This window comes from Anabrus simplex, chromosome 2 (assembly GCF_040414725.1).
Source record: "Anabrus simplex isolate iqAnaSimp1 chromosome 2, ASM4041472v1, whole genome shotgun sequence".
NCBI lineage: Eukaryota > Metazoa > Arthropoda > Insecta > Orthoptera > Tettigoniidae > Anabrus > Anabrus simplex.
Genome location: NC_090266.1, coordinates 821,627,780 through 821,650,415, shown reverse-complemented (window position 1 = coordinate 821,650,415; position 22,636 = coordinate 821,627,780). Strand labels below are relative to the sequence as shown.

Below are 22,636 nucleotides of genomic sequence, written 5' to 3'. Positions count from 1 at the left end.
GTGTGTCGAATGACTTGAAAGTTGAACAGGTCTTGTGAGTATTACTGTATGTAAATATGCCTATGTAAATATTTTAACTGTATATAAGAATATCATGTAGAATGTAATTGTATATTTGTATATTATAATTTTAAGTGGTGATGGAGGCACTTTTGTGTATATGGGGCTATGCCCTTTCTCCATTCACCATCCCTAAATTGTAACTACAATTAGTGGAAAATAAATAATAATAATAATAATAATGTTGACTGGAAAGAACTCTAGTCAAACATTCTGTAGAGAAATTTTAGGAAGATGAGCAGTACAGCAATCCTAAATATAATCTTCCTTCTCCTTTCCTTCAGGGTTGCGTCTAGTTCTTTAAAAAAAAAAAAAATTAAGTGAAAGCCATAGTTATCCGCTTATTTTATTTCTTCATTATCCACTGGCTTTGTTTTGACATTCCTGAAGCAGTGTGGATTCTGTGCTTTCCTATAATGATCCGTTAGAATTTGTAGCCAGCAGAACAGATGTCCAAACTTAACTCTTCCTCCTTCTGTGACATGGGTCTCCTTTCTGAGCAAGTATTTTACTTGGTAGCGGATTGTAAAAGAGAGGAGTCTGTTTACAGTTGTACACATTATCAAATGTGTAATTTTGAATAGGTTGTGGCAAAAACTCCATCTAACGCTGGACTGTTGTGTTGTCTGCAGATTTCTAGTCTCCAAAAATCACCCTCCCTGTTATACCAATAATAACGTTATTGGCTTTACGTCCCACTAGTTATATTTTTATGGTTTTTGGAGATGCTGAAGTGCCGGAATTTAGTCCTGCAGGAGTTCTTTTATGTGCCAGTAAATCTACCAACATGAGGTTGACGTATTTGAGCACCTCAACCATCTGAGCCACTCGGCCAAGCTCTGTTATACCATGGTGATCCTTGAACACCTGCACCCTTCCTGTGGACACCTTAGTCTGTTATTTTCATCATCTTGGAAAATTCTATGGCCTATGATTTTTGCATGCTACTACTACCAGGTAGGGCGATGGCATGCTTCTGTTGAAACAATTTGTAAAGTGCCTTTTCCATGTCTAATTTTTCCCTACTGATGACAACTACGTTTTGAAGATTTTGACCGAAGTTCAAGAAATTCCTGCAAAACCAAAACCTTCCTTCCGTTAAGGGTACATAAGGCAATGTACTTTATATTCAGCTTCATCACTATTCCTGCTTTCGGTTTATGCGGGTTCCCTTTCACTTCCCGGGTCTGCCTGAGACTTGTTCTCAAACAAAACTGTCACTTCGGTGACATCAATCTCCGAAACCACAATCAAATCGCAATGCAAAAGCAACCCTCAAATATCCAACGCATTAATGCGGTCTCATTAGGACGAAAAATTATTCTCTTTCTATCACTCATGCCTGCTGAGAAGAAATGGAAGTGCTTTACTGTACATGTGTTATTTACAGGCCAATGCCCAGCTCTGCCCCAGAGTCTAATGTCTGGACAGCACACAGCTGCCAAGAGCTTGCTCGTGTGGTGACTACAGATAAAAAGTTGTAAACAGTTGTCTGCTTGTTGCATGGGTACTGCGAAATAAGCAAAATCAACGCTACAGTACAACAGTGAATGCACAATGACTGATGACCCTCTTAGCAGGGACTCAAAGAACCAGCTGCCAGCCGCTCACATCTGGCAACAATTAGCGCAAGCCTGCTAACAGCCGATTTACTGTTTTAACTTGAAACAAACGGTATGTGCATTTCAATCACAATTTAGAAAACTACCTCTGTATAAAGGAAATCTACATATAATTCACAATAGGGTAGTACATAATTAAATAGGCTTCTGCCGCAATGTACAAATAAATATTTACACTTACGAAAAAATACTTACGAACCAGTACTACATGTACATGTACAAACCAGTTTCAACTGTAATGCCTCAAATGCATACAAACACGTGGCAAGAGCTTGGATATAATTTGATATGGTGCCCTCACTGACGTGCAATAATGTCCCCCAAAAGTTACTGAGTTACTCTCTTCAATATTGGATAAGTAAATTTCATCAGAGCTTTCAGTATTTTTGGAACATGAAACCTCCTTTTGCCGTTATTGCATATGAAACAAATTATTATACTAACAAACAGTTGTCCAAATCCAACAGAAGAAAAATATAGAGATGATAGTGGTTTGACACTAATGAAGATGAGATAAGGGCTTATTTAGCTCTCTAAGTCCAAAAGTGCTGTATTCCGTTGTACTCTAGAATGGAGTGTCTACTGAGTTCCATTTTCAAAATTCCAGTATATTTCCAGTATATTCAGTATAACTATCAGCAACATTCCAGTACCTAATGCTATGAATTTTTTTAAAGTTCTTTAGGAAGAATTACACCCTTGATGATTTCAGGTTTGTAATTTTTTGCAAACAAATGCATATTTTGTTTTTAATAAATCCAGTTAGCCTTGATTTTTTTAAATACAATTTTCTAACATTTTTTTACAGGGCCTCCAAACTCCCCTCACAGCCCTCCATTCCACCCATTGCTTTTAAATCTCTTTCATTAGAAAATATATACAACTCTTGCTTTGGTAAAAAATTTCAATCCCAATGAATACTAAATTGTTTTACATACATACATACATTATCATTATAGACTGTTATGCCTTTCAGCGTTCAGTCTGCAAGCCTCTGCGAATTTACTAAACGTCGCCACAATCCTCGATTTGCAACTAGTGTTGTGGCCTCATTTAGTTCTATACCTCTTATCTTTAAATCGTTAGAAACCGAGTCTAAGCATCGTCGTCTTGGTCTCCCTCTACTTCTCTTACCCTCCATAGTGGAGTCCATTATTCTCCTAGGTAACCTATCCTCCTCCATTCGCCTCACATGACCCCACCACCGAAGCCGGTTTATGCGTACAGCTTCATCCATCGAGTTCATTCCTAAATTAGCCTTTATCTCCTCATTCCGAATACCCTCCTGCCATTGTTCCCACCTGTTTGTACCAGCAATCATTCTTGCTACTTTCATGTCTGTTACTTCTAACTTATGAATAAGATATCCTGAGTCCACCCAGCTTTCGCTCCCGTAATGCAAAGTTGGTCTGAAAACAGACCGATGTAAAGATAGTTTCGTCTGGGAGCTGACTTTCTTCTTACAGAATACTGCTGATCGCAACTGCGAGCTCACTGCATTAGCTTTACTACACCTTGATTCAATCTCACTATATTACCATCCTGGGAGAACACACAACCTAAATACTTGAAATTATCCACCTGTTCTAGCTTTGTATCACCAATCTCACATTCAATTCTGTTGAATTTCTTACCTACCGACATCAATTTAGTCTTCGAAAGGCTAATTTTCATACCATACTCATTGCACCTATTTTCAAGTTCCAAGATATTAGACTGCAGGCTTTCGGCACAGTCTGCCATTAAGACCAAGTCGTCAGCATCTAAAATGTTTTAAGACTATTAAATAATTACAGGACACAAAGTTGGCAAATTGCCAGTTTTATATAAATGGAAAAAAAAAAGTATATCTAGCTTCATACTATATAACTGTTTGTTTTCAGTTTACAATGCCATATTATACACCCACAAAATATACTTGAGAAGTCTTATCTGACATCACTGCAAGTGTAAATGCACTTCTGGCTATTTGAATCACTTCGTTAACACTTACATCCAATAAACACAGCAAAGAAAGCGTATCACATAACACACACTGTGGAAGTAAACTGTTCTTGAATACATTCTGTACCAGGGTTATTCTAAGTAAAAACTTGTTCTAGATAAGTCACAGGAAAGACATATATATGAAATCAATCACATATATACATCACAGAAAAAAGAACATAAAATATGTTACTCTATATACAGTAGTTTTTATGTTTTACAATACAGTTTATGTAATGTACAAAAACTTGTGCTCTATGCTATATAGTTTAAACATTTTATAACAAATTTGTGAATTATTATTATATGTATTTAATGATCAATTCATAATGATTATAGCTTATACTCAAAAGGTGCACGCGCATGCACGCACACACACAGTAATTTATTATTATTATTATTATTTTTTTTTCAGTCTTTTCAACTTTTTCTCCAATTCTTCTGTCTCTTCCTTAGCACTCTGCATAATACATCATTTCTTCATATGTTTTATTTCTTCTGCTGCTAATTTTCTGTTGGCTGCAATGTTATCTGTACTCATTTTATACTTTTCTAAAACTTCATTTCTCAATCTTGTTGCATTTTTGGCTGTATGGATCATCTTTTTAAAAACACTGACAGCTAATACTCCACCAGCTGCAGCTGTATTTTCATGAAGATTCTCTACTAGGCATTCTTTGTTTATTGAAAAACCTCTTTCTACAGTAGTGTTGCTATGAAACAAAAGTACTTTTTGTGTGAAGTGGATCAGTTCTTTTGAAACATTGTGTTGTAAATAGGCGGTCCTAAGAAAATCGTCCAATTGATCAGTTTTGGGATCAAACTTCTTGAGATACTTCATTACTTCTTCCTTTGATGAGAAATCTAATTAGTCTTGTTTTGCAATATCAGCTTCCATAGGAGATAATTGTTTGATGATGCTGATGATAATGCTTGTTGTTTTGAGGGGCCTAACATTTAGGTCATCAGCCCCTGATGGTATGAAATTCAATGACAAAATAAAAATCCAAAATCCTCCACTGACCAGAATTCAAAGCGTGAGGACGAAAAATGAACGGATGGATATGAAGTTAAAACAATCAGTGGAGACGACCCGCAATGCCTCAGTCTCAGAAAGTGACGGAAAACAATAGTAATACTGACCAAGGGACTGCTTCTACAGCTCAATACTGAATTGATGATGCTTGCAAGCTAAAGGGGTCCAAAATATAGGTCAACGGCCTCTCATAATGGTACTTATCGCTTGGAAAGTAGAACCATGGTATTTGACATGGTGCGGTACTAATCAAAAGTAGCAGAGACTCGCAGTATTCCACACATTATGGCACTACTCACAGGTAATGAACTTCGCACATGTAATACAGACCTATGGTGTTTTACACATAGCAGCGCCATTTACAGGCAACGCAAACCTATGGTTTTCATCACATAAGTGTACTAACCACAGGGACTCGTACTATCGCGTGGTGTTCCTTATATAGTGGGTACTAATCATAGGCAAGCCAGAACCCTGGTGTCGCTCATATAGTGCTACTAATCACAGGTACCATAAAAGCCTGACCGCACGGTGCTCCTGATTGCTACTTATCAAAAACCTATTCGGTACCTAACATACTGGTATTACGTGCAAGTAATAGCGACCCATGGTGTTCCCCGCATGGTGGTACTAATCACAAGTAGTTTCATGGTTCTAATCCAATCATCCCTTGGTCGCCCCTTTTAGTCACCTCTTACGACAGGCAGGGGATACCGTGGGTGTATTCTTCGTCTGCATCCCCCACCCACAGGGGGTTGTGTGTTTGGTCCGTGAGAGGTATTTTATTTCCCTCAAGTCCGCCGGCAAGCCGCTTAGGACCCCCCAATCCGCCACCTGGGACGCGCCACGTGGGAGTATCACCTCTCCCCCTGCTACGCCAGCGTAGTAGGTTCGTGGAGATAATTGTTTTGTCTCAACAAGTACTTCTAATGCAGCAGTTACTCTGCAGGTCCTAATAGACGAATTGGTCATAACTGCCGGATTGAAGCAGCTGGCACCTCTAACAAACTTGAAAGCAAGAGGGCTTTTGACAAAAATCTTCATACAAATATCAACAAGAAATTTTCTGCAGTCTCCATAGAACTGAAGAACTTTCACATCTTTTATTCCCTTACCTTTTAAAGCTGCTGAGGCTGCAAATCCAATGTCAACAGCATGGACACGCTTGAGGTTTTCTTTCTTCAAATCAATCTAGAGAAGTTTCTTACCAGTATCTGTTGACTCTAAAACCTGGTTCTTTACAATTCTTCCCAACAGGTGTTCAAGCATAGTACTCAGATCAGAGAACATAAAAGACAAAAGAGGATCATTACTCTGGTACTTGGAGAGATATGGTTCTAGTTCTAGGGAAACTGAACGCATGAATCCCAACTGTGCTGGGAGCAGATTATTTCTTATAAAACTTTTTATAATTCCAAAGTTTCCTAATGCAGGAGGTTTTTCCTCAAAAACATCAACATACTTTATAATATGTGGCAGCATTTCCACAGCTCTTTCAAGAACTTTTGAGTTTTTGACCCACCTGATAGAGCAGAACTTCAGAGGAAAGAGATTTGATCCTGTTATGCATTTGTAATCTGCACTTCTACTTGGAAAGTCCTTGAAAAAGTAATATAGAGAGCGCAAAAATCTGTGAATGTTCCATTCAGAGATGTTGTGTGCCGTTTTATATGCAAGGAGCTGGTACCAAAATCCAACAGTTCCAGATCTAAAGGAGAATCACTCAAGTACTTCTTTAGATCCTTCAAAAACTTCAGGTTTACATTCGGCAGGTCCATTGATACTTGCAGCATCCTTTTCGCATCCATACCAGTGTTTTTCAAGTTTTGCAAAAATGTCATCAGAAATAGAATGACCTAAAAATGTGGATGTAAGATACCTTGTTTGAACTAAGTTCCCATCCCAAAATAACAGCCATATCCATTTGACCCTTCTGAGAGACAGAATTTAAACTTTCATCAAAAGTACGGACATACTTTAACCAAGTTTGTCAATTATTTTTGAAAGTATGGACCCAGTCCATATGTAACACGGTATCCAAGTTTATCCTTGTGCAACTTGTACTTCTTCACAATTTTGCTGTCAGGAAAAATGATTTTAAAAAGATCACTACAAATGCCAAAACTTCTAGCAGAAGAATGGGTCACAACTTGAGTAATAGCTCACAATATTTCTGCAGTAATAAATTCATCCTTGATGATAAAATTGTTACGAGTGCTTCTAGGCATAACACAAGTATGCTTATCATTAACAACTGAAGTTAGCACTTCACAAAGTTCAGCTTTCACTGGAACAGAATTTGTAGATGATGGAGCAGCATTCATAGAAACAGACTCCGTAGTTGCTTCCTGGGCAGGTACCATATGAAACAGTTTTTTCCTGGAACTTGAAGCATTTACTCTTTCGATGTGCCTTTTGCCTTTGGCATGAGATCGAGCTAATAACAAAAATAGTCCTATACAAAGAGCAATACCCTTTATAGTTATCACTTTCCACTCTCTGAAGCCAATTCCAATCTGAATTTATTGTTCTGTCCAACCAGCCATATTTGAAAGAAGTATTTCCTCTTATTTTAATCATTTTCTCTGAAAAATAAGTGCAACACCAATGTAAGTAAGTAAACACACACGTAAAAGATCATTATAGACCGTTACGCCTTTCACCGTTCAGTCTGCAAGCCTCTGTGAAATTACTAAATGCCACCACAATCCTCTATTTGCAACTAGTGCTGTTCTATACCCCTTATCTTTAAATCGTTAGAAACTGAGTCTAACTATTATCGTTTTGGTCTCCCTCTACTTCTCTTACCCTCCATAACAGAGTCCATTATTCTCCTAGGTAATCTATCTTCTTTCATTTGCCTCACATGACCCCACCACCAAAGCCAGTTTATGCGTACAGCTTTATCCATCGAGTTCATTCCTAACTTAGCCTTTATTTCCTCATTCTGAGTACCCTCCTGCCATTGTTCCCACCTGTTTGTACCAGCAATCATTATCGCTACTTTCATGTCTGTTACTTCTAACTTATGAATAAGGTATCCTCAGTCCAACAAGTTTTCACTCCCATAAAGCAGAGTTGGCCTGAAAACAGACCGATGTAAAGAAAGTTTCATCCAGAAGCTGACTTCCTTCTTGCAGAATACTGTTGATTGCAAATAAATAAATAACAATGGATGAATTATAATCATAATATAGGCTACATGAAGTATAGCATATAATATAATGCATCCATTCTCATTATACTTGAAGTATTGCAAAAAAAAGAAGAATGAAGGAAAAGGCAACAGAAAATGAAAACAGTATTAATAGTACAGGAGAAGTTTGCGACTATCTACAATGCCAAGAGAGAGGCTGGGCGATGAGGGCTTCATGTCCCGACACCAGGTTATTAGAGAAAATCGCAAGTTATTATTCTAGTAACTGTACTATTACTACTGTACTACATAAGTATTAATTTTCAATAAAATCACTAAGTTATAATGCCAACCTGAACAATTATTTTTATTACCTGGATTTTTGGAGTGCAAATATCCAGGGTAGATTATAAAGAATGATAATATTTTTTCTGTTATATTTTATAATTTTTCAAGTATATGGTTCAAAATTCCAGTATATTTCCAGTATTTCCAGTACCTATATTAAATTCCTGTATAATTCCAGTACTTCAAGTATTTCCAGTATCAGTGGACACCCTGTAGATAGATAAGTGCCTCTTCATAACCCAGAGTGTTTTGAAGTTTATCACACCAAATCCTCATTCTGAAGCATCATTACTGGTAAGTACAAATCCTCTGCATGCTAAATTAAAAAACAGCCTGAAAATATTCCAACTGTGTGGTGATGTGATTTGTGTGCCATTGTGCAGTGCAGGGTTTTAAACTCTCAGCTGACCGAGCAAGTTGGCCATGCGGTTAGGGGCACGCAGCTGTGAGCTTGCATTTAGGAGATAGTGGGTTCGAATCCCACTGTCAGCAGCCCTGAGTTGGTTTTCCGTGGTTTCCCATTTTCACACCAGGCAAAGGCTGTACCTTATTTAAGGTCACTGCCGCTTTCTTCCCATTCTTGTCCCATCGTCACCATAAGACCTACCTGTGTTGGAGCAACGTAAAACAAATTGTAAAAAAAAAAAAAAAACACACACAAACTCTCAGTTCAGGAGATTAAAATCCAGTTTTGGAATATACTCAGCTGTTTTTTAATAGGAGGTGAATCGTTTAAAACATCTCATGGGTACTAAAGTATACAGTAAGCAAACATTTTCATATACCTCTAGCCCAGACACCTTGAACAAATCAGAATAGGCAACATTAATGTCATAAATTTCTCTTAAACTAGACACAAATGCACTGATACCAATTTCATATAAGCCCAATGGTCAAGAAATAACAAATTCCTTAAAGATTCTTTTCATGACTGTTTCATTGGTGAACCGTTTCCCTACCCAAAATAGATCCAAACCTTTAAATAAGTGTTAGTCACTTGGTGAAATGTCTGGTACATATAATGGATGAGGAAGAGTCTCATAGTGCAAGTTGTACAGTTTTTATACTGTTCGCCATATGTGGTCGTGTATTGTCTAGGCTGCATAACATGCAGTTGCTGATACACTTCACCCAGTTGAGTGCAATACTTCTCAGGATTAATGTTTTTACCGTACAGCAAACTCCCAATTATCCAGGTATGTATTTTCTGGTTTGTAGGTTATCTGTACATAGTTTGGCAATTAAACAAAAAGACTGAAATATTGTATTCTGTTATAATTATTAGAGTAAATGTTTTCATCAGAATGCACTATTGTGCATGCGACTCACGTTTTACCGACGGAAGATGCTACAAGCACCATTCCCTGAAAGTGGCTTTGAAGGTTTAAGTAATGAGGAATGTGATACTGCTACTCATCTAACTCATGAGGAACATATTTCAGGTTGTGAAGATGTAGATGATGAAAATATCTGCAGGTGCTTAAATAGCAATGCCTATGATCCGGAATTTGAGTAGCTACGTAATGCGGATATAAGGAACAAAGTGTATTTGGTAGAGGAGGAGAGTGAAGAAAAGGCGAATGAGGAACCTGACATCATGCACACCAATGCACTGTTACTACAGAAATTGCAGGACAAAATTCAGTTGAATATATCGATGCTTTGACTCTCCGGAAAATGGAGACTGTCGTCATGAAAAATGTGAATGATAAACAGAAACAGGAAAAGAATTGGATGATTGTTTTTAGTTCACTTTCAGGAAATAAGTCCTATGAAATATAGTGTGTTTTTAAATATAATGTAAATAATAGGTTGTCAGTTTCCGGCAAGCTACACGTATTACAGTGGGCTTTCAAATGTGATATATAGTATGTTTCTAAAATACAGCAAGTGTGCAGTTTCCAGTAAGAACACGTGCATTTTGGATTATCTGTGTTTTTTCGGTTTTCCGTGCAGCCTCGGGTCCACATTAACCTGGATAATCAAGAGTTTGCTATATTTCAAAGAAGAATACCCATTATACATCCCCAAAGAGTTACCATCATCTTCCTTGGATAACATTTCAGACTCAGGAGGTATATTGGGGTCATATCAGCATCTAGCCATCATGGAGATTGGCAACAATTGAAGCATAACTACAAACAAGATTTTATATTACACTTTTTTAGACCGAGTTATTTGTGGAATAACAATCTATGATGCCTCTTCTATTATCCATACACTTTGTTTTAGCTTATGATAATAGATGACATCACTATGTAGAAAATTTTGAAGCAAAATGTACAATTAAAATGGTATAACAATGATCTATGTCATATATGAAAGCAATGTGTCTGCTCCCCTCGCACCAAGCTACAAAAATCACAGTGACCATCTTCAATATACAACCAGTATTATTCTGCCTTGGAAAGTGAATTTTTCTCATAACCAAACCGATTGTGCAACTGATAATATCAATGATCGTGTGCACCTATCACCAAGTGTCATAAAGATGACCAAGGTCAGAAGAAATAGATAAAGTAATCGAAGTGATTGGAAAGATGTTGACTGAAAATGCTACAGGATAGCAGAAAGGCTTACATCAGCAAATGAGGTGTTTATTTTGTTAGTGGTTTAATGTCTCAGTAACACATCAAAGGTTTTAGGTGACACATGAATGGGAAAGTTCTAGGATTGAGAAGGTAGAGGCCATGTGAAAATGTGAAACCATGGAAAATCATCTTCAGGGCTGCTGATGGTGGGATTCGAACCCAGAATCTCCTGAGGTAAGAGCGCAGAAGAACGTAGCATTATACCAAGGTATTTGCTTCTTATGTTTGGTTTTCAATATCTTTTCAGGCCTGAGTAATTTTTAGTCATTCTTGCCTTACTTTGAGTAACAGAAATAAGTTAATAACAATTATTGCATTTCTGTTTGTGCATATTTACCTTATTGGTTTTTAAGGAATATATATGTGATAAATTTTGTAAGTTTTGTTGTTGGTGTTGAGAAAACAGCCAATATCACTTTTATGAAACACAGGTCTATGTTATATTACACTAGACATTCCAACTCAGCAAGCAACAACAGGCTTAGATAGCATTTTCACAAAACTTGCAAAATGTAACATAGACCCTTGTTCGAATTTATGCTTTTATTATCGAATAATACACATTTTTCATCAAATGTTCATTATTCTGTTCAAAAACCGATTGTATCTGTTCTGGTACAGCAGATACAGTAACTGCAATCTTGGCAGTAGCTACATCATGTTGCTATCAACAAGGATGAGAAGGTCCACCTATTCAGTACTGTATATGATATGTTAATATTATTTATTACATTGGGACTAGTTTTGACCCTTATATTGAGTCATCATCAACCTAAAATTATGAAAGGAAAAGAACATTAAATGTAACTTGAAAATACCAACACATAATGTAACACTATTGGCATGTCTTGAAGCACTGATGAAATATGTTGTAGTTACACATGAGTCCATTAAAATTGATGATTTTGCACTTATCTCCAACAATTTTGTGTCATTCTTGTCTTTTAAGACAATTGTGGTCTTAATATAAAACAGTAGACCTACATTATTATGATGTCCGTTTGGTGTAGCTACAGCGATTATTTCAGCACTGCCTAGAAGCCCTCCAAACTGTTATGGCAGTCATGGGTGACCTGACAAAATTTGGATTAATCACTAAACATGAATGTCACCAGTTCTCAGGTGTCCAGGCTACCCATTCAGGTAAATGCCCTACACAAACCTATAAAAAATTCTAACCCTTTAATGCAATTTCAATATGAATTGAAAAACAGTACAAAAATGGAGATAAGAAACCCTATAATTTCAATATTTTTCATTTTACATTAGAATAGTTCATACAAACCTTCTTCAGTCTGCAATCCAACAAAGGCAAGGAGATGTTTGGCGAGCATAACCACCACAGTCATTAATACAGGAGTAATAAAACAGATTATGAAGTTCAGCAAAGCGACTGCAATCCAAGGATGTCCAACAAGAAACAATGCAACAATATCCACGGCTCTTATTAAGCTTATGGCAGTCTTCTCACCTGTAACATACAATATATAGTAACAATTCATATATTTGTTACTTTCAGCATATGTTTAAAATAAATTAATTACAGTAAAGTGCAGAAAAAAAAAAAATAACAAAGCCATCTCCATGCAGAACATGAAGGCTTATGGAGGAGTATAAGGTAAAGGCTTCCGCTATGCACAACATCAGCTCCAAGTGGGATAGAGTGGTACTCATTTCTGTTGTAGACCGAATGAACTCCAGACCTGTGTGCATCTCCAGTAGTGGAAGTCTACATTTCAAACTTTTTGAGTTCCTGAGAGGTAACGGAACCCACACCCCACTGGGGAAAGATGTATGCTTTTACAGCCTCAGCACGGCAGCCCCCTAATAATAGACAAGAATTACATTAACAAAACATGAGTCTTTTGGGTTAAAACCATGTGAAATGAAGAAAACTGCCTGGAATTCTACACATTTCACAAAGGAAGCATAAATCTAAGCATGAACAATTTTCATTAGTCGATTTATTCATTTCTCAAACAAGTGTTGAATTCCAGCTCATAGTTTTATTGCTTTTCCTGTTTAATCTATTTACCAAACATGAAGGAAACTTTGTTGGCTTAGGACCAAAATAGCTTGTCTACAAAAATAGCCAAAATGGCCTACTTCACGCATTTTCTTATTTTGAACGAAACATATTTACTGCCAAAACAGTGTAAGTGTAATGTTAATATTTTTCTAAATAAGCCTCTAGCGTAACTAACTTCAGCAAAATATTGTTAATACAAAAAATTGTAAGTTTAGATACGTTGTTTTGCTTCTAAGGAATTTTAGAGCAGTATTAGTATAAGTGTAGTTACACTACTTTGGTTCTAATTGAATTATAGGCGTGCGTGAAATGCTTGTTATGCTTGCCGCCTTTGTCTTTACTACACCAATGCTGTATTAACTTAAGTCTCTTTGTTGTTGGTGTATTCTTCATTACTTTGTGAATTTTAAATAATTACAATGTATTTAAGCCACGCTGAGAAGATTATAACTGCATTGAATCTGCCAGGTAAGAAAATGCCCTCTTCATTGGAGCTAGGTCATTGAATACTGGGTTTTCATAATCGAGATGAAGGAAGGTTAAGTCAGTGATCTTGAATTTTCATCAAAATTAAAATTATAAATTATAAAACATATGCTATTCCAAGAGGCTATGACTATAATAAAAATAATGTTGGTATCATTTTTCCAGAGCTACCTTCCACGATGCCTGTGTCCATGGGTAGCAGAGGAGAGACTGTGATGCAGAATCAGAAATTAATTCTGAGGAGAAAAAGTTTGGCAAACTTAATGTTTAAAAAAATCACCCTTCTGAAGATGTGCAAGGAAATTCGTTTGTAATGGCCGTTATACCTGGCTCTCTAAACTGGGGCAGACATCTCACCGTTAGATATGGTAGCCCCTGAATTAACGGTAATCATGTAGGCTGACCGGACCTGTCCAGCCCTCATATCCAGGTAAGCATAGGTGATACAAAGTACAGAATTACAAGAATACTGAAAATGAAGGGAAATCACTGCTGAAGAAGGGATCAGTATTGATTTGCGTGACAAAAGTGATTATGGTACGTCAGAAACTTCAGAAACCATATTTGTACATCATCCACCAACGATATTACAACAAATGATGAAATTTATTATATGGAAGACCACATTATTAAGAGGAAAAGAAAAATCAGTACTGATGTTCCATTGGCCGGTAGGAGTTGTGATATAATTAGCATTCACGCTAATGCATGTCAGGTTAAAGAACTGACTGTAACTCGTGAAAGTCATAACAAAACTACTATGAAAAGGATGAGAAGAAAAATCGCTCAACCAACTGACTGAAAGAACAAAAAACTAAAAATGAACTGTCAAAGTGGATAACCTTATAAAAGTGATGGCTAACAATCTGAAACCAGATAGGTTCCTACAACAAAAAGACTGCCCGAGATGCCATAGAAAGTGTACAAGTAACTTTGATGAAGAAAGTACACAAAAATATTGCATCATTTTGGAAGTTATCAGGTGTGCATAATCAACATATGTACTTCATGTCGCTAGTTGAGGCGAAATCAAAATGTACTCAGAGGATGACTGCGGTGTTAAGAAATCTTTTACCAGTTGCTTTACGTCGCACCGACAGAGATAGGTCTTATGGCGACGATGGGACAGGAAAGGGCTAGGAGTGGGAAGGAAGTAGCCGTGGCCTTAATTGAGGTACAGCCATTTGCCTGGTGTGAAAATGGGAAACAACGGAAAACCATATTCAGGGTTGCCAACAGTAGGATTCGAACCCACTATCTCCCGAATACTTAAGTGACTGCAGCTATCAAGCTCGGTGGTGTTAGGAAAATCAAGAAGGCAATATCCACTCTTATCACTTGATTAAGAATAACGTCCGGATAAAAGTTTGCGAAGCATTTTACAGAGCAACTGGTGAACAAATTAATCCACACTGATATGTGTTTTAATGATTACTCTTGGAAAATAAGACAAAAATAATATACTGCACTCAGCATTGTAGTTAATTTCATGATGCACTGTTGATGTGATATCTATTACACTTACATTTTTAACAGATTATATCAAATTATAGACAGCCTCTGTGGTTAAGGTGGCAGCACGCCGGCCTCTCACTGCTGGATTCCGTGATTCAAATCACGGTCGCTCCATGTGAGATTTGTGCCAGACAAAGCAGAAGCAAGACAGGTTTTTCTTCGGATACTCTGGTTTTCCATGTTATCTTTTATTCCATCGACACTCTCCAATATCATTTCATCCATCAGTTATTAATCGTTTCCCCAGAGGAGTGCGACAGGCTTCAGCAGCCTGTCCTTGCCACTAGAGGAGGGAGTCATTAATTCCATTCCTGACCTGGTCAAATGACTGGATGGAAACAGGCTGAGTATTTTCAATATCAAATGCTGCTTGTTGTTTTAAGGGGTCTAACATCTAGGTCATCAGCCCTCAATATCAAATGATACTTTGAGTTTATAAAATGATTAATTATATTAACTCAACAATTTTACTGTTAATTCAGCTCCAGCATTGGATTTTGTTTGAGAAGGTACGGTATGTACAAGAACTCCAGCCAACCTTGAGAAAAATAATGGTTCTTCAGGAGTGTTTTGATCAACATTTATGGAACTAATTTGATCACTTTTTGTGCTTGATATTTAATAATATCAAACGAAAATATATGCATCTGTTCATCAAGTATACTTTTATGTAATTTCAGATGGTTATAACTAGAAGGAAACAGTGAGAGATGATCAAAAAATTACATGAACAGGGCCAATTCAAATGTAGGGAATGCATCCACTACTGATTGAACAGCATGTCAAGAAAAGAAGGAGGCAGTGGATTGGCCATACACTGCGTAGACCTGACGACAGCATAACACAAAATGCTTACGAGTGGAATCCTCAAGCCCAGAGGAGGAGAAGACGACCTAAGATGACATGGAGATCAGTGGAGATAGAGAGTGAGCAGTTTGGGTACACATGGGGAAAGCTGAAATACGTCGCACATCACAGAACCAGATGGCGAAACCTTGTCTCGGCCCTATGCTCAACAGGAATTTAAGGAATTAAGCCTTTTCCAGTGTACTGAGAGGACACCTTGCTATTCAAGCTGCAGTAGGTCATTTTCTTAAATTTTTTTTTTGCAAGTGGTTTAACGTCGCACTAACACATTGAAGGTTTTCAGCGATTCAAGGATGGAAAAGACCTAGGATTAGGAAGGAACTTGCTGTGACCTTAAGGAAAAAACCCCAGCATTTGACTGCTGTGAAAATGGGAAACCGCGGGAATCCATCTACAGGACTACTGACAGTGGGATTCAAACCCACCACCTCCCGAATAAAAGGTCAGTGCTGTGCAACCCTAACCACACACTCAACTGCATAGTCAACTCGCTCAGTTGGTAGGTAATGTTACCATCCGTTCCACAACCTAATAATGAAATTCACTCTGATTCAGTGAGAAAATTTTTGTACCCATATATGAGTCGCCTAAAAGCAAAACGGATAAAGACTACTCCAGCACACTTTGAGAAAATGGCAAAAAACCACTACCACCTTCCATTAAGGCAAGTTGCTTATGAAAATTAAGCATAAAATCACAAAAAAATTCACTGATTATTAGAACAAGTAACAATACTCGTATTATTTAGACTGTTATTGTTGTTTTAAAAGTGGACTTTATGATTTCGCTTCTAAGAAGTGGACTTTATTCATTTTGCATGTTAGCAGTATGGATTTTACTTGTTTTGCTATTATTTATTAAAAGCACAAAATACAAGATGACATAATATCCATGTTTCTTTCACTATGGTTTAAGAGTGCCCTGGGTAGATATTTAAACACACAGTTCAGGAACTTCCTCTGTTGCACTGTAAAGTTCATTATCAACATTTTCCTGGACGACTGATGACACTCCCAAGAGTCGAAGAAGTCAACGTAGAATTTCAGTGATGGGCTCAACTTCCAGTCAGAGCCAAAGTGCAATTCAAGGAACCTTTTCACATCTGACACTTTATTCTTGTTGACTGAAGTAGTGTTCTTTAGAACAGGTGAAGGGTTTATAGCCGACACATTCTTCTTTGTTTTCATCAGGGATCTGTAGGTTCCAGTTATGATAGTAAAACAGCTCCCCATCCACAAGGACCATGAGATGAGACGTTTTTAATCGTCTGAAAAAGTAGCGCTTGCAAGGCATGAATTTAAAGTGCCATTGTTGAATAGGTTTCATGTGCTCTGTTGCCTCTTGTTTCCAGTTAAATATATTCATGTCAATCCCTGGTTGACGAATGGTTGAAAATCTTTCAATGATGTTAATGTAGGTTTGTGAATCTTTGATTCTTCTCTCTTGATTTTTTTTCATAGAGACCGAATACCCGATCAGGGGGAATGAAGGAATGATCTCTTACTGGAAAAATTAACTGTACCTCCTCTACGTCTCTTGGTGCTTGCAGGAGCCACCTTCGGAGCATAGCTATCATCGTCCTATCGTCAACATTAGTGTGTTCTCTTGTACGAAAGCTCTCTTAGTCGCACTGAGATTGACTCTCTTCTTTCTCGCCTTTGATGGAGACACTACAGAAGGTGATACTTCCATTTTCAAAAATGGAAAGCAGGCAATCTCTGATATAAAACTACGAATAAAGCACTAGTAGAAAGCATGCAGCTTTTTGCATAATTGTAGCCATGTTATATGTTGTTGTCACATGCCATAGAAGTCAGGTTCTGGTTGGTTGAAGTGCCCTTTACTCATTTTGCTTTTAAAACGCAGTGGACTTTATCCGTTTTGCATCTAACCTGAGTTTTTAAAGGGGAAATACTTAAGGATGTTATGGATTTTGCTAGTATATTATTTCATGCTTCAATAGACACATCTTTTACCGATATATTTCTACCATTATCTCATTTTTTGTAAAAAGTGGACTTTATCCGTTTTGCTTTTAGGCGACTCATATTGTTCTTAGGCATGATTCAACTTTTATTACAATATCTGGCAAATAATTATTTTTAATGTTACTTTTATGCAACACTAACTACTTTTGATGGTTTTTGGATACTCTGAGGTGCAAGAATTTTGTCCTACAGGAATTCTTTAATGTGCCAGTAAATCTGCCACTACAAGGCTGACATATCTGAGTACCTTCAAATACCACTGGACTCAGCCAGGATCGTAACTGCCAAGTTGGGGTCAGAAGGCCAGTGCTTCAAGTGTCTGAGCCACTCAGCCCAGCTTACAACATGGACAGGGTGGAGAACATTAAGGGAGTACTTCAAAATGTAAAAATCTCATGTTCGAAGTGGCACATGATTTTCCAGGAATGCAAACTAGTGGCTGCAAACATTGACATACCTCAGAAATGAAGAGTTAAATACTTGCTGGTCAATTAACAGAAGTGAAAGACAACTCAGAGGAACTTCTGAAATATGATGTATCCAATTTGCTCATATAAAATGTTATTAGGAAATTAACAGTCCTGCAAAGCTATTCATGTTATAAATGAAATGTTCTGCTTTGACAAAGAGGAATTACTACAAAAAGTGGAGGGAAAAAAAGGGTAGAAAATACACCAAAATGAAGTTTCTGCAGAGGACATTGCACATGAAATGGACCATCTTAATACTATCCAACCAGCAAACTTTAAGAGTGACTTACAACCTCTTCAACTGTTGAATGTCCTTACTCAAGGACGGGCCAATCTATTCCCAAATATTTGTATAGCATTGTATTGTGGAATTGCCTGGAAACAGTTGCAAAAGCAGAAATAGACTACACATAGTCTATTGGTGTGCAAGAACATATTTTTCTCTTCAATGTTTTTTTAATAATCGGCTTTATGACACACTGGCACAAATAGGTCTTATGGTGACAATGGGATAGGAAAGGGCTAGGAGTTGGAAGGAAGCGACCATGCCCTTAACTGAGGTACAGCACAAGCATTTATCTGGTGTGAAAATGGGAAACCACAGAAAACAACTTTCAGGCCTGCCGACAGTGGGGTTCGAACCCACTATCTCCCGAATGGAAGCTCACAGCTGAGCGCCCCTAACCGCATGGCCAACTCGCTTGGTCTACAATGTTGTAAGGGGGCTAACAAGCCTTAACAAACCTTCAAAAGCAATCTTGTATGAAGGTTGGACTTTCAAGAAATAACTTACCATTTTCCAGTCCATAAGGCAAGAAAAGCTGCAATATAGATTTCTTTTTTAAAAAGTTTTGCAAAATATAAATGCCTAAGTTACTGTCTAATTTATGAAACAAGTACAGTTTGTTTTCCCATTACTTTAGTGTCTGCAATAAATATTTTATTTATATATATCTTTACCCATATGTCATCTTACCTATATTGTAGAGATGGCTGAAAAGGGGAGCCATTTTGGCTCTCGCCTTGATTACTTGTTAATCCCAACTATGCCACTCAGAAATAGTGCTGGTCTCAAACCCAGAAAAGTTGAGGATTGGCGAGATGAGTTGACCTCACTGTAAAAAATTATTTCAAGAAAAGTGTGCTCAATCTGATTACGGGGCCTTGGATGAGTCCCGTATAACTTTTCGCCACTACCTTCCTGTGCCGGGAGTGGGTAATTTGTGCGCCTGCTGCCTTCCTTGGATGTGGTAGCCGTTTCTCAGGCTACCTCTCTGGAATCGAACCCTGATTGCCCGTTACAACCCTGGTAGGCGCAGAACCTACCATCGCCAAACATTTGAAAGATGCGTAGCCAGTACAAGGACCGTGCGATGCGACTTCTAGCTGTAATACCTCTTGTTTAGGACTCTCAGTAGTATAAATCATTTATCTGGGGCTCTGTTTTACTCAAGCCAAGGTGGCAAGTCAAGGGCTGAATGGCATTAGAGTAGTTTAAAACAGTCGCTAACAACCTCCTCTTCGCACCAGGTGACACCCTGTTGTATTTAGCCTTCACAGCATACTAGAGCTCAGTGTCGGATAACAAAAACCAGTTATCTTTAGAAAGATACTAAACCTATAGAAGAGGACTCTGAGAGAAACCCTTCTCAATCAGTAGGGAGCTGCCAGTAACAGCACACTGTAAGAAGGGAAGAAGATAGGAAAAGGTGCTTCCAATGTATATAGGCCACATTTAGGCAGACCAAAAATATAGTGCAGACAAGGAGATGAAAAACGAAGGAAAGGCTCAAACTGATACCAAGAACAATCAATACACAACCAACTGTATCAGGGCAGGGACTCCTACGAGAACTAGGACCAATCCCTGAACACTGATGATCCTTTTTTTTTTTTTGCTTAACGTTGCACCGACACAGATATGTCTTATGGCGACGATGGGATAGGAAAGGTCTAGGAAGTGGAAGGAAGCAACCGTGGCCTTAATTAAGGTACAGCCCCGGCATTTGCCTGGCTGATGATCCCTAAAGTGACCTAGGGCCACAAGTGATCGTCAGATCTCACAGCGGAAAACTTCATCATCAGGGAAACCTATACTGATTTATTTATTTATCGTATGCAATATTATGTGCAAATTTACAACTATTTGCACAGACACATGATAAGAAGGGCTTATAGTCTCAGATCTAAAGTGTGGATCCACTCAAGGGCTGCACGTGATGCCAGCTGAAAACCACACGTCTTCTAGATATGCCCATATTTCATTCGGACACAATGTGCTGAGACTGTGTGGGAACACCACAGTCACACTGAGGAGATGGAATTTTGCCCCACGTATAGAGATTCAGTGCAGATTCTATGCAGGAGCTCTTCAAACAGGCATATATGCACGTCTGTGCTGGTTCTAAGAGCAGGTTTATCAATGGCGCAAAGCTGATATTACAGCAGGAAAGGCCATTGGAGATTACCATGGCTAAATGAATGGGGTAAATTTTTATAAATGGGCGAGTGAAAAATTCCTTCCTAATCTCCCTTCTAGAGGTGTTGTAGTAATTGACAATGCACACTGTCACAGTACTGAAGGAAAAAAGTATCCTCTCGGTATGACGTTTAGAATTTGCTTTATATCGCACTGAGATAGGTCTTATGGCAATGATGGGGCTAGGAGTGGGAAGGAAGCAGCCGTGGCCTTAAGGTATATCCCCAGTATTTGCTTGGTGTGAAAATGAGAAACCATGTTAAAACCATCTTCAGGGCTGCTGACAGTGGGATTCAAACCAATTATCTCCCAAATGGAAGTTCACAGTTGCATGAGCCTAACCACATGGTCAACTCTCAGTCGGTATGATGTTAAAAGTGATTTGGTGAAATGGTTAACATAAAATAGCATTTTAATAAAGAATCAAGAAACTTGCAACTGTTTTGAACTGATCACGGCATTAAAAAATCCAGAAAAGAATACAGTTTCAATGAATTACTGAGATTGCATGTACAAACAGTTCTATACTTGCCCCTTACATGTGTGCACTCATTGCCATCAAGCTGCCCTGGGCTAAAATCAAACTAACTCTACAAGAGCAAAACAATGCAGGTAACACGCCATTAATGAAGCCGCAGGAAGTGACTGCGAATGCTATCATATCTGTGACACCCATCGACTGGGAAGAATTTGATCAACATGTCATCAAACTGGAAAATGAGTACTGCGGGAAGGATGGGTTGTTGGGATATGCAGTATAGATGTTGTTATGCATTTACTAGCTGTAGCAAAGCAATACATGAATCACCTTAGCGGAAAAAATCAAACAGGTTCGTCCATAATTCATCTGAGAATTCTCAACTGGGATCAGGTGAGACACTGAACTCTGCAAAGTGTGAGTCAATGTTTTTGTGTAGCAGGTAAGAGCCAATCAATTAGGGTAGAACAGGAAGTTTGTGCTTGCAGCCACATTCCTTGTTCTTGCATTCATCTGATCTCCCAACAATAAGTAGTCCATTGTGATTAAAGGTATTAAAGTAAATAAGATTAACTAACAGCATAAAAATACAGCTTCAGCTCTTTGTAGTAAGAAACTTGCTTGAGACAATATACACATAGGCCACATTCAAGAACCTTCGAACATAAGGGAAGGATAATAGGCCTAAGTAGTGCAGGAGGAACAATAGTGAACTACTTCAAATGTTAGCAATAACTGCATATAGAGATGTCACAGAACGAGTTGGTCAATGAATACTAGGCAGACCGAAGAAGTGCTCGGGTAGACTCTGGTCTGACTGGCTCGCTGTCAGCATGTTTCAAGCACCCGCGAGTTAACTGCCCGGACTAAGACGAAGCTGCTGGTGTTTAGACAAATCAAATTCGCTATAAAATACGTCATTATCTTCAAGTCTTAATGGATAGTCTAATTGTAATACCAAACTTGTCACGACACGTCATTCTCAGACCGCTAATTGCTGAGATTCGGGAAATGCACAAAATTAACAACAGCCCCCTAAAAATTTATGGTATTGGTCATAACTCCTACAACATTCAGAAAAGTTATGGACATATGCTATTAAAAATGCAAAAACTGCTCGTAAAAGAAAACAAAAAAAAAACACCCATTTTGTTTCTCCAACCAGAAGCATGACTGAATAAAATGCACTTTTCTATTTGAGCAATATGAAAATGCTGTAATTTTTATGTTTGATTAAGGTAATCCCAGCCATTCTATAGATATTTAGCCTCAAACTGGTGTTCAAATACCTTAAGTAATAATATTCTTGACTAAGTCCCACTAACTACTTTTACGGTTTTTGGAGACACTGAGGTGCCGGAATTTAGTCCCGCAGTAGTTCTTTTACGAGCCAGTAAATCTACTGACACACGGCTGACGTATTTGAGCACCTTCAAATACCACCGGACTGAGCCTGCCAAGTTGGGGTCAGCAGGCCAGCACCTCAACTGTCTGAGCCACTCAGCCCGGCATTCTGTGTCCGTAAGTTCATGTACACCGCAGCAA

At 38.1% G+C, this 22,636-nt stretch overlaps 1 protein-coding gene across 1 annotated transcript in view; it reads right to left on the bottom strand.

Moving 5' to 3' along the window:
* LOC136863120 (uncharacterized) overlaps positions 1–22,636 on the bottom strand; it is a 73,154-nt gene that overhangs the window by 6,659 nt on the left and 43,859 nt on the right. Inside the window, exon 3 of the mRNA XM_067139462.2 lies at positions 12,065–12,250. Coding sequence (XP_066995563.1) covers positions 12,065–12,250 — 186 coding nt within the window. The remainder of the gene's footprint in view (positions 1–12,064; positions 12,251–22,636) is intronic.